The 15,526-nt window shown below is 37.9% G+C and overlaps 1 protein-coding gene across 2 annotated transcripts in view; it reads right to left on the minus strand.

Annotated features, from left to right (window-relative positions):
- Positions 1-12,705, minus strand: part of RNF13 (ring finger protein 13) — a 46,497-nt gene extending 33,792 nt beyond the window's left edge. Inside the window, exons 1-3 of one of the 2 annotated variants that reach the window (XM_070946202.1) lie at positions 12,618-12,705; positions 3,699-3,825; positions 2,149-2,229 (exon numbers count right to left, since the gene is read on the minus strand). In XM_070946202.1, the coding sequence (XP_070802303.1) occupies positions 2,149-2,229; positions 3,699-3,812 (195 nt within the window). In that variant the 5' untranslated portion in view covers positions 3,813-3,825; positions 12,618-12,705. Of the gene's footprint in view, positions 1-2,148; positions 2,230-3,698; positions 3,826-5,057; positions 5,108-12,617 lie in introns of those variants that run through there. The other variant, XM_070946201.1, reaches the window with a different exon arrangement.
- Between the last annotated feature and the right edge of the window lie 2,821 nt (positions 12,706-15,526).

Here is a 15,526-nt window from a genome sequence, read left to right on the forward strand (position 1 = left end):
AATATACTTCCTTACCTCTTGCTCCTCTCTGGAACTTAGTGTTTGGTTTGGTAAATTTTCATTATCACCTTCTACCTTTTGCCAGCTCTTTTCACTATACTGGCAAACAGACATTTCATCTTCTTTTTGTTTTTTTCCCATTTAAGGTATTTTTGTTTATTTCATCTTTAATGATGTCATTAATTTCAAAACATAGTTCTTCAAGCACTCTATTTATCAAGTCTCAATATATTATCTTCATTACCATGTAGACTACTGATAAGATTTATCTTATTGATCAGTTTTGTTTTTTTTAGTTTTCTAAGAATTATTTCATGATCTGAACCACATTCAGCCCCACACCTCATTTTTGGTGTATGAAGAGTTCCTTCATCCTTGCTTGCATATTACATACTTAATTTGATTCCAGTATTGTCCATCCTGTGACAAATGTATTTATCTTGTTGATTTCTAGTGTATTTTGCTATAAACTGCTAAAATTTGGCAAAACACTGTTTTTCCTGTTAGTGCAGATGCTATTTGACTCCAATTTCAGCACTCCATTCTTCTATAATATAATATCATTTGAGGATGTTTTTGCTGATCCTAGAATGTCAATGTGGTGAATCCTGATACTTCTGTCTGAAGTTCGCCTTAATTCATGTCACTGAGATATGTACAAGTCCTTTCATTGATACAAGGCAATGTTCCCTTGACTGATTGTTTATGTGCTATCAAGTGGTTTTCGATTCCTACTGACCACACAGATTTTCTCTCCATGAACCAAGAGAACATTTTCTCATGTTCCAAGAGATGGCCTATATATTACTTTAGACAATAATTCAAGAACTCTTTGGTACAAGCTAACAAATTTTCTGATGCATTTTACAGCATTAGCTGAAATACAGCCTGACAACTAAAACATTATATTTACCTTGAGATGCTAATTTGCCAATTTTCTTGCAATTACTTTTGAAAACAAATGACAAGGATCTCAGTCAATTACCAAAAGAAATTAAAGCATTCTCAGAATACATCACTCTAGAAAATATAGGTACAGCATTCTGCAATTCCTTTTGATCTTTGCATAGCTATTGAGCTGCATGGTGCAGTTGTTAAATACAGTACTGCAGGCAACTTCTGCTGACTGCTAGCTGCCCGCAATTTGGCAGTTCAAATCTCATAAGGTCAAGGTTGACTCAGCCTTCCATCCTTCCAAGGTCGGTAAAATGAGGACCCAGATTGTTGGGGGCAATATGCTGACTCTGTAAACCACTTAGAGAGGGCTGTAAAGCTCTGTGAAGCAGTATATAAGTCTAAATGCTATTGGTATGCTAATGCTACTGCATATTATGGCCTATAAAGAACCAAATGCTTCTGAAAACAAGCATATTTGGCTGTACATTGGCAATTTAGACGACAGAATTCTCAAGCTGTTTATTCTAAGCAATACTGCCTTTGCAACTGTTATCAAAGTAAGTTAGTACAGACTTTATAATAATTAACTGTTCTACTCAAACCAAGAGAAAAAGTGCAACAGAAAATTAGATGCATTATTTGTTCTTAGTTGAGAATATGATATTTGATAGGAATATCACCGGAATATATACTGACCCAATGCTCAGTACAGCTCTGAAGACACTGCACAGGAGCTGAGAATTCCTAATCAATAGACTTACATTCAGAACCTAGTTTCTGATTTGAAAAGTAGTTATGTAAAAGATTGTAACAGGCGTCATGTTATCAAGGTCTCGCCTATAGCTGGAACAGTTAGATTGCTTGCTCACGAAGGCAAGGTGATGGAGATTATGGGACATTAAAGAAAACTGTAAAATATACAGAGGCTTATTATTTTCCCTTTTACTATGATGATCTGCGCAACAATCCAGTCAGAGAATCAAAATTTAACACAAATATGCTGAAGATGTTCATTAATACAGAGATCTAACAAAATAGTTAAGATTAAAAGATGAGGCACTCAGTTATATATGGATTAGGTTACATTACCTCAAAGCACTCAATTAGCATTTCAAATGGCAAGAACTTAATGTTTGTTTAAACAAGAATTCCCAAATTTCTCTTTCAACAGCAAGTGACAATTTGTATAGTCAGTAAATTACCATCAGGTAAATTACCATTTAATAATCTTTTCAAATTATTACTTCTTACCTTCAAACCTTCAGTAGGCAACCTATAACCAAATCTTGCTGGTAAGTCATCAAATGTCTGTGTTGCATTTTCAAAATTAAACTATAATACACAAGAAACACAAAAATATATATCATGTATTAAACTGCAAAATTAGCCATATACAATATAATTTCATAATTGCATAGAATTCAAATACATACTCTTGAGTTAAACAACAATCTTTGCAAGAGGATTGTTACAAAGTACAGATCAAGACACTTCTAATTTTGAAATTTTGAAGCAGCCCAAATATAAGATCCATTTTGCTTTTATCTATTAAGGCTGATATTTAAACCAAATCCATGAATAACTGTAGAGACTGTAAACTAGTTTCCTTTTATGGAAAGTCAGAGTCAGAAAGTCCAGGGAAGGGAGGAAAAACTCAACATTTAGAAATTAAGTTTTTTGCTTCTATTCTGTTTGCTGCACCAAAAAAAGGGAATTAACAATCATATAAAACTTACTTAAATTTTGTATATGACTTTTTCAATATGAAACTAACTTAAACATAAACTAGAGCAAGTTAAAATTGTTACTTACAGTGCATTTACAGCACTGAAAACTTATCAGTGGAGAATAAATGAAACATGGAGAAATCTAAGTACTAATTTTTGTTGAGACATACTGAAAATATTTTATTAAATATAAATATTCTGTACTAAGACTTGGCTTACATAGCAGGCATTGAAAAAACAAACCACAGAAAGGAGCAATAGAGATTCTTCTGAGATAAAAGGTATTGGAGAAAAAGACTTCTGCAGAGGTTGCTTGATAAAATATGGGTGCACACTTTGACCCACAGATTGATCCCTGTGTGGCTCCCCAACTCATTACTCATATATCATATGTTGGTCATAAGTTACAATTAACTTAGTGCTTTTAAGACTGTTGGGAGAAGATGGAAGGCAATTTATGAAAAATAGCGAATGAGTTGAATAAAAAAGTGTGTGTGTGCTTTTCTGTGGATATATTCACCTGCTGTAAGCAAGCAGAGTTTCTACTTTGTCCTAATAGCAAAGAGGTCCTCAACTCAGGCTAAAACTATTTGGCCATTGACAAGTTTGTGCATCTGTGGAACAAGGCTTTGGAAAAGCAAAATTGAACCGAGGGCCACAATGACCTTTGAATGCATTAGGGTTAAATGCTAAATGGGATAGAGCCATTCTGCAAATGAGTGAAGTCATATCAGCTTCAAAAGATGGGCACAGGATTTTATTTTTTTATGAAGGCAAGGAGTTTCATAAAAGGAAATGCAAGAAGGCGGGAAAGACAAGGGAAAGAACAAGCAATATAAAGGATTATTGCTTAATGGGAAGCAAGATGAAATCATGAGGTAGTGGATGTTATAGATAGTTTAGATAGTGCAGACCAGTGGAAAATGTAAGTTAGGATATGTGCTATGAAAAATTTAGCCATAGGATCTGGTAAAATACTTGAGTCTGTATCTAACAAGCAACTAACCTAGGTTTAAAGGATTGGGTACCATTTTTGAAGAATATTTTATGCTATAAAATAATTATAAAACTTACCGCTAAGATATCGGCTTCTACTGGCAATAGGTTTAAAAAAGCAAACAGCTGAACTGTGAGAATAGTATAAATCTGAGTGGCAGACATCATTAACATTCCTATTGATAGCAGCATCTTAATGAAATTCCTGAAAAGAAGAACAAAAAAGAGAATCAGGATATGAAAAAAGCATTGACTTCTCCTTCTTCTCTTTACTTCCTCTTTTACCCCTTTGGTGTTGAAGGAGTTACAAGGTTCTGGCTCTTGCTCTTCTTGCAGCCTCAACCATTGTTAATTGATGTTGTTGTAAAAGCATTCACACTCTGATCTAATTGAAACATGTCATCACTAAAGTATAAAAAATGCTTTAAGGTGATCCAATTATAGCCACAAGTTATAAAAGCAAGCTAAATATCCGGTTGTTAAATAAATAGCACACAGTCTAAGAAGCTATTGACAAGGGGTATTTTAAGAAGCACAGGGTGATTTTAGATTTAAAGGTAAAAACAGCTACTTTATTATTTTACTTAATAGTATCATAACTCTTTATCTTTACAGTCATGAAGTATGATTGCATTAGGTATCACAAATAACAGTGCAGTAAATGTAACCCTGGTTTAACGACTATTTACAGTTATGATGGTGATAAAAAAGTAATATTGTGACAAATCCTCACATTTATGGTCTTTGCAAGCCTGTAAAGCAAAGAAAAGTTGAAGCAAGATCAGAAGTGCAGTCATGGTGTCAGTTAGCAACTGCTTTGCTTAATGACAGAACTGCAGGTAACAGTTGTGGCCATTAAACGAGGACTACCTGCATGTTACTATTCCTGAATTATAAGGAAAATTTTATCACAGATTTTGTAAAGGCTAAGGTTGGCAAGGTGGGAACCAAAGGTTTCCAAGCCAGAGATGGTTGCTATGCAAGCATGCAGAAACTGTGCAGACCACCAAGTATTTATGCCAAGGATCAGTCAATTCATGAAGGTAAGAAGAAACCTATGTTTAAATTCTAAAAGTATATCTTTGCACTGGCAGTGAGAGAGCAATCATGTGTTACATATGGCTTTGTGTGGAATAAGCATTCTAACTTAGCCGAGATGCATTTATTTTACAAATGCACATCGCTACCAATCTTAATTAAATAATTCTAAGCGGCTAACAAGTAATAAAAACAAGCACATTAAAAAACAGCAATAACAATAAAAGACTACCGCTAAAATAACCAATTCTTCAATCATCACAAAGCAAAACACATACATTGGATTCCACTATCATTATGACACCCTTTTTAAGGACATCTGAAGGGCCAATAGGGTTGGGGGCCTTCTGAACCTCAGTGGTGGGAATGTTCCATAAGGCAGGCACTGAAAAGACATACCTCTTAGGTCTCATAACATTGTTTCACAGAAGGAATCTGTCACATGGCCATCTTTTCAAATCAGGTAGAACAGGGAGAGACAGGCAGTCCACCAAGTATCCTGGCCAATGGTGAAATCTAAAATTTCTTACTACCGGTTCTATGGGCGTGACTTGTAAGTGTTCAGCAATAACCCTGAAGAAGAAATCCAAGAACTACTCAGTAAATATCAACTCAATCCTGGGAGAGATGAGGCGTGAAACAAACTCAAGGTCAGCTCAGTTTTATTCTGTTTTGTGAGAAGGGAGACAGAGGAATACTCTGTGAGTCTTTCAAAAACCTGTTATTATACCCTATAACAATAAAGTAGAGTCCTAACCAGATCTAACCAAATACCACCTTCACTATCAATCCTTGTAAATCAGTTTTAACAACTAGGAATCTGCCAGCCACCACTTAATCTTGTATGTGTTTTCTCCCAAGCCAAGCCAAGATGCTGATCTAAGCTATAAAGTAACATCTTTTTTTTACTGCCTATCCCATATTGGGAAACCTGACAGGTTTATCTAATTACAGCCTAGATCCCATAATCTTTGTCCCATAGGCATATCAAGAATTCTGAAAAGTTAATTTGAGTGCACTTACAAAGTGCCCTTACAACAGCTTTCTTGATTAGTCACAAAAGATGCACTTATCCAAAAGCAAGTTGGCGAGAATCTCTTGAGCCTTTCCTTATTAATATTTCATTTATCTAGGCAGATCTTCACAGAACTAAACACTACAGATGTTCTGAGGGCTTGTTGAAAATTAAGACAAGCTGGAGACCATAGCTTTTCTCTTGACATTTAAATATTGACTTCTTTTTTAAAAAAGGAAGCACTCCAAACATGATTCATTAATCTGAAAAATGGTGCTCCATAATTTGCTAGTCCAAATAACAATGCAATATATTCAAACTTCCATAACTTATATTGAAGGCAGTCAGATACTCATGTCCGTCTTTTACCTGATTGAGATTGTAAACATGTCTAAAGATGCAGACATTCTGCAGCTGGTCTAACAGGTCTGATATTGCAGGAAGTGGGTAATGATCCCAGATCATGTCCTTACTAAGATCCTTGTAATCATGAATGGTGTGCACTTTTATGTTTCTTTGCAATGAAAAAGACTGGGGCAGAGGCTGGGGATTTAGGGGGAAATCTTAAAAAGAGATTTAGCAGACCTTCAAGGTATTCCTTTAAAACACTAAGCTGTTTGGTATACATGGGATAATGTCTTTTGCTTGGGATTTTTGCTCCAGGTTTCAGCTCAATTGTGCAATCACAGCCCCTATGAGGTGGAAGTGTAGGGGCCTCCTCCTGCTCTCCAAAGTCATCCGCAAAATCAGCATGTTTAGTAGGTATTCCACTTATTCTGGCTGGATGCTCACTATAAACACCAAGGAGAGCATGGAAGTAGTTGCTCAATAGAGAGGGAAAAGAGATTGCTCGAGTCATCCAATCCACTTATGGTTTATGGAGCTGCACCACAGGCACTTGCAAGGAAGCTGTTATGTAAAAGGGCAAGAATCCCATGTAAATTGCCAGCTGCACTACAGTTGGGATGCACTAGAGCAGTCTGGTCATCTACAGTCTCTTCTTCTACAAGTCTTGGTAGTTTTACTGCAATTTTTGCACCACTTCTTCATCTATAAAGTTTGTGATGAGATGAAAGCTTTTATTTCTACCTTATATCCCAATTCTAAGGCTATAGTGACAAGAGTAAGAAAACATTCTTACCCCCTTTGTCTTGAGCTCTCTTTATTTGCTGGCTGGTTCCCTCCTGTGAGCTCTCATGATGGAGGTTAGTGGAGTTCCCCTGGTGAGCACCTGTGGATGAGAGTAGGTACTTGCTGGCAGGTTGTTCAGATACTCTAGTTCCCGCTGCTGGTTTTCTCACTATGTAGGTCCTGGCCATATGCCCTGATACTCCACAGTAAAAAGAGAAGCACAGATCTCTTTGCCTTTCCCTATCTCCTCCTTCAAGACTAACTTATTGACAGCTCCAATTTGTATTGGCTTCCCAATCTGTCTCTGGAGATGCGACTGTTAGAAACCTGTGACCTGCAGGCACCTCTTGCTCTGGTGTGCTTGCTCTACTTCAATTTTTCCAAGAGAGTGTCAATTAATCAAACAATGCTGGACCATCTAATGAGGCAAGAGACCTTTGCCATACCAATTCAACTCGAGTGTCATCATTCAACCCCACTCTAAATTGGATAAGTACCATTTCATTCCATCCAACACCCCAGGCCAACAATTTAAAATCCGAGATGAACAAACTTACTTGTTTCTCTGTTTGAGTTTCCAAATTTCCCAACTGACTGTGATTTTCCAAATTGGATCGTTGAAATTGTGTCTAAATCTCCTGATGAAGTTCTGGTAGTTGTCCAGTATCAAGTCATTGCCTTCTATCCTTGGAATGGCCCATTTCACAGCCCACCCCTTTCATCAAATTCAATAAAAAGGTCACACCAATGTGATCTGTTGGGAACTCCATTGCTCTGCTATTGTTGAACATTTCATTCGGAGCCAGAAAGATTCTCAGTTGGTCTACAACTCCTCTGTATTTCTCTGGTAAGCTTCCATAGAGTGCACTAGCACTGGTTCAGCTGCTACTGCTGGACAACTTGTTGCACAACTTTGCACTACAGCAGCTTATTGACCTGTGCATCTGTCTGGTGATGCTCGAGTAAGGATGCTGCTAGCTGCTATGGAGCTGTTGGCACATTCTTTATTTGCTTGCACCTAATGGGCAGAATCTTGCCAAACTAAAGCTGTAACCTATATCCTGAGAGATGATAGGGTGCGGCTACCTGAACCTGTTCTTATCCTCCCCCCTAATCCATCTTGGGACTTCATAGTGACATAGTCTCTTAATCTGGGCCTGTCTCCGGGAAAGCTCATATTTTCCAAACTCCTCACCACTGTTTCTCCAGGTGCACATTCTACCACACTTGAATTCTGCCCTGCATGGCAGCAGCCACTCCTGGACCTGCTACATTCTCTCTGCATAACCTGATGGCCAGCCTGCTTGTGAGCTATCTGGGACTTGTGTAATGACTCATGATCCTCACTTAACAACAGGAATGGGAAGTACCAAGATTACTATTGCTAAGTAATGTGGCCATATTATGTCAATCTTTACATGACCGCATTGCTTAGTGACAGAAATCCAATCCCAATTATTATTGTTAACTGAGGATTACCTGTGTCCTGAAAATGGGAGAAGCTGAGATAGCAGCTATTCCTAGTATAACTGCCCTGCTGCTCAACAGCCCTGGATCTTTGAGTCATCTTGCTGCTGATATTGGAAAAATTGAAATATGGTTTTGGGAGTCTAGAACTTCCATGCATTGGGACAGGGAACTGAGTCAACTAGAGATTGCACAGCCTGCATAACAACTATGGGCTTGTCTCAGATAATTTCAGCCCCAAATCACAAAAGAGAGCATGTGCTAAAACCCCTTTTTAGTCTAGAGTAGATGAAATATAATTTGAATATAAAAGCTACTGATATTTGTCTTCAGATTGTCTTTACTTAGGCAAGAAAAATCAAAGATATAAGTACAGATTAGGCGAAACCTGGCTCAAAAACAGTAACTATAAGAGGGACCTTGGAGTGCTAGTGGACAATCACTTAAATATGAGTCTGCAGTGTGCAGCAACAGCCAAAAAAGCTAATACAATCCTTGTTTGTATAAATAGAGGGACAGAATGAAAATCACGTGAAGTATTAGTACCACTTTATAAAACCTTAGTAAGACCACACCTGGAATACTGCATCCAGTTTTGGTCACATTACAAAAATAGATGTTGAGAAAATGTTTCGAAAAAGTGCAGAAATGAGCAACTAGAATGATTAAAGGTCTGGAGTCTTAAACATATGAAGAACGGTTGCAGGAACTGGGTATTACTAGTCTAGAGAAAAGAAGGGCTGGGGTGACATGATAGCAGTATTTCACTATTTGAGGGGCTGCCACAAAGAAAAGGGGGTCAACTTATTTTCCAAAGCATTAGAAGGCAAGACAAGAAACAATGGATGGAAACTAATCAAGGAGAGAAACAACCTGGAATTAAGGAGAAGCTTCCTAACAGTGAGAACAATTAACCAGTGGAATGGCTTGCTTTCAGAAGTTGTGGGTGCTTCATCACTTGAGGTTTTAAGATGAGACTGGACAACCACTTATCTCAAATTGTATAGGGTCTCCTGCTTGAGCAGGAGGTTGGACTAGAAGACTTCCAACTGAATAGATCAGTTCCTAATCTTGGTTGTATGGCAGGCTTAGGATCCACAAGGACCCACTTCCTGGCTCTATTAATATTCATAGTAACAGTTTTACTTGTGTGTGTGTGTGTGTGTGTGTAAAATATAAATATAGTTTATAATTGTTTTTTATATTTTATGATGTATGTCATCCAGAGTCACTTATTGATATGTGATACTCTAAGAAATCAAATAAATAAGTAAAATATAAATCCAGAATCTCTGCAAGGACATGGGATCTACTGGGATGGCCCATTTCAGGTATATAATAGATCCCAATTATTATTTCCTTTTTTGTACTGCATTCTATTGTTCTCCCATGAGCCAACACTCTGGTTTTTGATATGCATGTATTGCACAGTAAATATTAAACTACTTCATAAAGAATATTAAATCCTATTCTAAATCAAACTGTACAAGTGAATTATATTCCTAGCTTCTATGTCACACAAATGTATCCTGTACATATACGTACAGGAGAACATTTGTAATGTAGACTGTTACCTTCTATGTAGTTAGGATCAGATAACTTAGGTTCCCACATTTTATGACGATTAAATTGCTAGTATTGTCATATACATATATACACACAAATATAAGGCTAATGGATCTAATTAATGAGCTGTGGAGTTAACAGCATCTTATTAGGCAGGGCAAGGAGTGACAAGAGTGTTCAAAACCTCAATTGTCACCAACACAAACAAATTATTGTTTTAACATATCTACACTGATAATATATCACATTTTTATCACAATGATTGTATGCAAAGAGAGTGGAATTTTGAAGCATTTCTTAAAGGAATATAAACTTCTCTCAAACTCCAGTGGAAGTTGTTATGCACAAAAAGTACCATATTATTTTGATTTATTATATAATCACAGCATTCAAATTCAACATTTCCAGCACTATACAGTGGTAAAATCCACCCCATTTTAGTGGTGATAAAAACTGAATAAATATTATCCCTATATAGTTATGAAATTTTGTTTAGCCATTTATCGATTCATCTAATCCTTAATAGAAAAATGTGTAATACTTAAAAGGAGCCCAGGCATTACCAAATTTCTAAGCTTAGCCTGATAGAAAGGCAGAAAGAAAGAACAGTTTTCTTATTAAGTGTTATATTTAAAACAACAGCACTTAATAAGAAAAACCCTTCTTTCTTTTCTGCTTATCTGCCTTTCTATCAGGGCCAAGCTTAGAAATTTGGTAATGCCTGGGCTCCTTTTAAGTATTACACATTTTTTTCTATTAAAGATTAGATGAATGTATAAATGGCTAAACAAAATTTCATAACTATACTGGGATAACTTTTATTTATAAGCAACATACTACAATTTAGAAGCAATTTAAAGAAATTTTAAGAAAGCACGAGAGAAGGCAACCGCTCACTTTTTGATCCCAGACTATTTATTAATAGTCTATGGGTCCAAACTATGACATATAGAGAGACAGAAGACAGAAAATGACTTTCAAACGCAATCACATCAGGAGTATGCCTGAAGATTTGGCAGTATATCTGCCAACCCTTCCATCCCTTGGTCCAAAAAGTCTTTAGCCTTTGGAGCTCAGCAATCTGGAGGCGCCAAGTTGGGGGAAAACTGCATTATAGCTTGCTCCAGGGGTAGAACTAATCTGAGATTTTCCCAAGATATTAAACTTCCAACTTTTGTACAGCAGTTTATAAGGTAGTTCTGGAACTACTCACTCCCTTGTTTGGAATAAACAAGCAGATTAGCGATTGCGTCTTCCAGAGCCACTCCCTATATGTAAACCTACACAAAACTTTAAAGGCAAATAACTAAACAGCTGCATGACGGTATCCAAGCTGTACTGAATTTATTATTATTATTATTATTATTATTATTATTATTATTATTATTATTATTATTATTATTATTATTATTATTTATTGGTTAATCTTTAGTGAGATTCACAGCCTTTGAGGCTGGTTAATAGCTCAGCAGCTCGAGTCCTAACCAAGGACCTAGGAACTGTTAAGGTATCGTCGGAGGATGTAAGCTGTTCCGAGTAAGGTGGTTTTTTGTAGAGTCAAAATGTTCAAGTCCGGCAAATTTAGAATTTCTAAATAGCGGGGTAGCCCTTTGGGTATTGCTCCGAGGGCTCCAATTACAATCGGGACAACACACGATTTCTTTTTCCACACGATTTCTTTTTCCACACGATTTCTTTTTCTCCTCCTCTTATTATTATTATTATTATTATTATTATTATTATTATTATTATTATTATTATTATTATTATTATTTCTCGATTCAACGTGACCAAAAGTTTGGAGAAGAGTTCGAGGCAACCCAATATCGGCTGCCACAACTAACCAAGAGGCAGTAAATGATTTTCTATCCCTTTTCATTGAAGAGCGTGCATTAAACACTCCCCCCCCCCGCGCTCGCTAAACCCAATACAGGGCCCTAAAAAAAAAAAAAAAGTCATGTCATCACAAGCATCCACTGCATCACAAAGACGCCAGAATCACACTACTAAAATAGGCGTGAACCCCACTCGCGCCTGATGGAACTTCCAGCAAAACGGGGCGATTTTCAAGGTTCAAGCGCCTTGGATGGATGGGAGAATCCAAGGCGCTGCGGAAACGATGTTGCGACAAAGCTTCGTGGGAACCGTTTCCACGCGGGCTATACCGGGGTCCCACACGACCCAGCCGCCTAAAAACCGCAAAACCAAGACGGAAGGGAAAGGAAGGAAGGAAGGAAGGAAGGAAGGAAGGAAGGAAGGAAGGAAGGAAGGAAGGAAGGAAGGAAGGAAGGAAGGAAGGAAAAAAAACAAGCCCCCAAAGTAAAAACGAAAGTTACTTTATTGGGAAGGGAGTGAGTGTGTGTAAGAGTTGGGGAAAACAGCCCTGCCCCCCACACACAAACACACACGCTCTTTTTAATCATGCACAACCCGAACTGTGCAACAGAAGCTCCTGCGCTTGCAAACACCAATAAGGGAATAGAGCAGAGGTCTTCAAACTTGGCAGCTTTAAGACTTGGGGACTTAATTCTGGGAGTTGAAGTCCCCAAGTCTTAAAGCTGCCAAGTTTGAAGACCTCTGGAATAGAGGGATCAACGGGAGACAGGCGGGGGTGGGGGGGGGGAAAGAAGAGGCAACAAAATCACGCCCGCCTCTCCCAACGACCGGCTCGAAGAAGAATAACCCGTACGCTCAATCAGAGGTCAGCTCCGGAAAGAAGCCTAGGCGCGCCCACGACCCCAAAAGCCCTGAGGCGGGAAGGGAAAAAAAAAAACCCTTACCGAAAAGGGAGAGAGAGAGAGAGACTCCCAGACCAGACGAAGGGACCGCAGGGCAGCTCAGCCAGAAGCCATAATCGAGCCCTCCCTCGGTCCGTCAGCAAGCCAGCCGACAGCTGCGGAAATCCCACCCCGCGTTCGCGTATAGGCCCAGAGGACCAGGAGGATGGCGTGGATTGGCTTCCTCTGCCCGTCACTCACCAGCTGGACGGTGTTTGCGCACGGCTGCTCGCACGTGACGACTCCTCGGGAGGGGAGGGGCTTGAGCCAAGCGGCCACCTCCCGAGGGATGCAGGATTGACAAGGAGAGGAGGAAGGTGAGGATAAATGAAAGATGGGCGGGCGATTAGGGTTAATGGAGGGTGTCTTGGAATTTGTTGCTTCCTCTGTGTCAGAATTTAATTCTGGAGTACAACGATAATGAACCTGATTTTTTTTTCCCTATTGAAGGCAGTCATTGGGCTAAAACATAGGGCTAAGTGTAGTTTAATCCTAATTTACTGACTAAAATATAATTGGTAGAATTCATGCAATATGTTAAACTATAAGCTGAAGTTGACAATCAACATTAATGAGTGTGCTGGCTGTGCTTCCACAGCATGCACACCTATGATTGAATCATGTTTCATTGGGTTCAGGGTTCCCTTCCCACAAAGGCTGGTTTTGGACAACATAACAAGTCAGCAGAAGATCAGTTCACACATCAGGCTAAGGCATACTTGGTTTTATTAAAAAATAAAATGACATAAATCATTAAGTAACAAGTCATATTTATTAAATAAACTATAATTAGCTGCATTCAAACATTAAAAATTCTCCATAATAGATTATGAACTGAATGAGTTTGTATTGCACTAAATCATAGCAAGAATTCTGCATATGGCATCATATACTGCCAGCCAATATACTGTAATTGTGCCGTATAATGTTCTGTATTAGTAAACATTTTAAGAATTTTAACAGTATGCCTTGAACATATAGAGATTATTATTTTCATCTTCAATATTAAGAATTCCCCCTCCCAGCATATCAAAGATTATAGAGTCATGCTTTGATATGAGAAAGAATGGTACGGATTATAGACGTTTTGTAGAAAGTAAGCCTAGTTAAAAGAAGAATTTTACTAATAAGAAATAAATGTTGAAGATGTCCTTTCCAAATCTCATACTTTCCATTAAACAATTCCTTCATTTTGTCACAAACTGGGAATTGAAGTACTACAAATTTGGAGAGTAGTGGTGGGATTCAAAAATTTTTACTACCAGTTCTGTGGCCATGGCTTCATGGGCGTGGCATGGCATGGCATGACATGGCTTGGTGGGCGTGGCAGGGGAAGGAAACTGTAAAATCTCCATTCCCACCCCACTCCAGGGGAAGGATACTGTAAAATCTCCATTCCCTCTCAATCAGCTGGGACTCGGGAAGCAGAGAGTAAATGGGGCGGGGCCAGTCAGAAGTGGTACTTACCGTTTCTCCGAACTACTCAAATTTTCTGCTACCGGTTCTCCAGAACCTGCAATCAGCTGGGACTCGGGAAGCAGAGAGTAAATGGGGCGGGGCCAGTCAGAAGTGGTACTTACCGTTTCTCCGAACTACTAAAATTTTCTGCTACCGGTTCTCCAGAACCTGTCAGAACCTGTTGAATACCACCTCTGGAGAGCATCAGGTCAGGGCATTGGAGATAATGAAGTTCATTTAGTGATTAAAATAAAATATACCTTAAAGTGGGGGGGGGGGAGATCAATATTATGCAATATTAGTATAAAATAGAGAGTCTTTATTTTGTGAATTATTAATTTTCTATTGAATTAGTTCTCTAAATAACATTAATGTCATCTGTGCAATTATGTGTATACAGTATTTAATTCAGTTCTGTGACATGCTTTTAATGCAAATACCTCATTCAGATTATCAAAACAACAACACCATCAAAATGCACACGTGCTAAAGCCATTACAAATTGTACATCCTGATATTCCTGTTAGGAAATATAAGAACAATCTGTTAAGGAGTCATTGCTAGTCTCAGCCATGAAAGGCGTTGCTTACCTTTTACAAAATTTGGGGCACAGGTCCATAGGACACAATATTGTTCAAAACATGCATATGTTAATGTCAGTTAGACTGAATGTCTATGGAGATTCTCAGCCATCCAGGCCATGGTTATCTCAAAGGTGCTTTTTCAAGAGGCAACTGGACTTTCTGATTTTTCTTTAAAGATGTTTCGCTTCCGAAAAATCTTCTTGAATGAGAAGTGAAACATCTTTTTAAAAAACCCAGAAAGTCCAGTTCCCTCTTGAAAAAGCACCTTTGGGTCAATTAGACAGACTTAAATTTATTTAATGTCACAGAAGGCAAGCAAACTAATTTACTTCCTATCATGAGGTACAACGTGATCACTTCTTCAACTTAAATCTGCCCTGTAAAAGGAAGTAACCTACCATCTGTTTTCTTACTTCTGTTAGTTGTAAACTAGCTTTATGGAAAAAGAAATGGCTGTTGAAAATAAATATTTTCTGTAAAGTAGTATCCAAAGAAATATTAAACTGCCTACAAATTCTTTCCTATCTTAAAGTTCAAGTTTTATGATATCTTTGCACAGGAATAATTGGTGTCAGCAGATCATGACAGCCACATGCTGGCTTATACACAAAGCTAGAACAAGGAGTTTATTTTTATAAATAAACTGGAGTTCTAAGAAGTGGGATTTTTTTAATTCTTAATATTGCAGCTTTATGCTTGAATTGTTTTTTCCAGCTAGCAAAAGGATGAAGCAGGAAATGGACAAAAAAAATTAGCATTGTAAGACATTCTATGTTCTTGTTTTCTTTCTACTTTCTACTTCTCTTTCAGCAACTAGTGGATGCAAATTCTTAGTGTTGCTTTGGCTCCTTATGCAGGCAAATGAAAAGA

Source organism: Pituophis catenifer, unplaced genomic scaffold, assembly GCF_029215685.1.
Source record: "Pituophis catenifer annectens isolate HBS135680 unplaced genomic scaffold, rPitCat1.0.hap2 SCAF_6, whole genome shotgun sequence".
Classification (NCBI taxonomy): Eukaryota; Metazoa; Chordata; class Lepidosauria; order Squamata; family Colubridae; genus Pituophis; species Pituophis catenifer.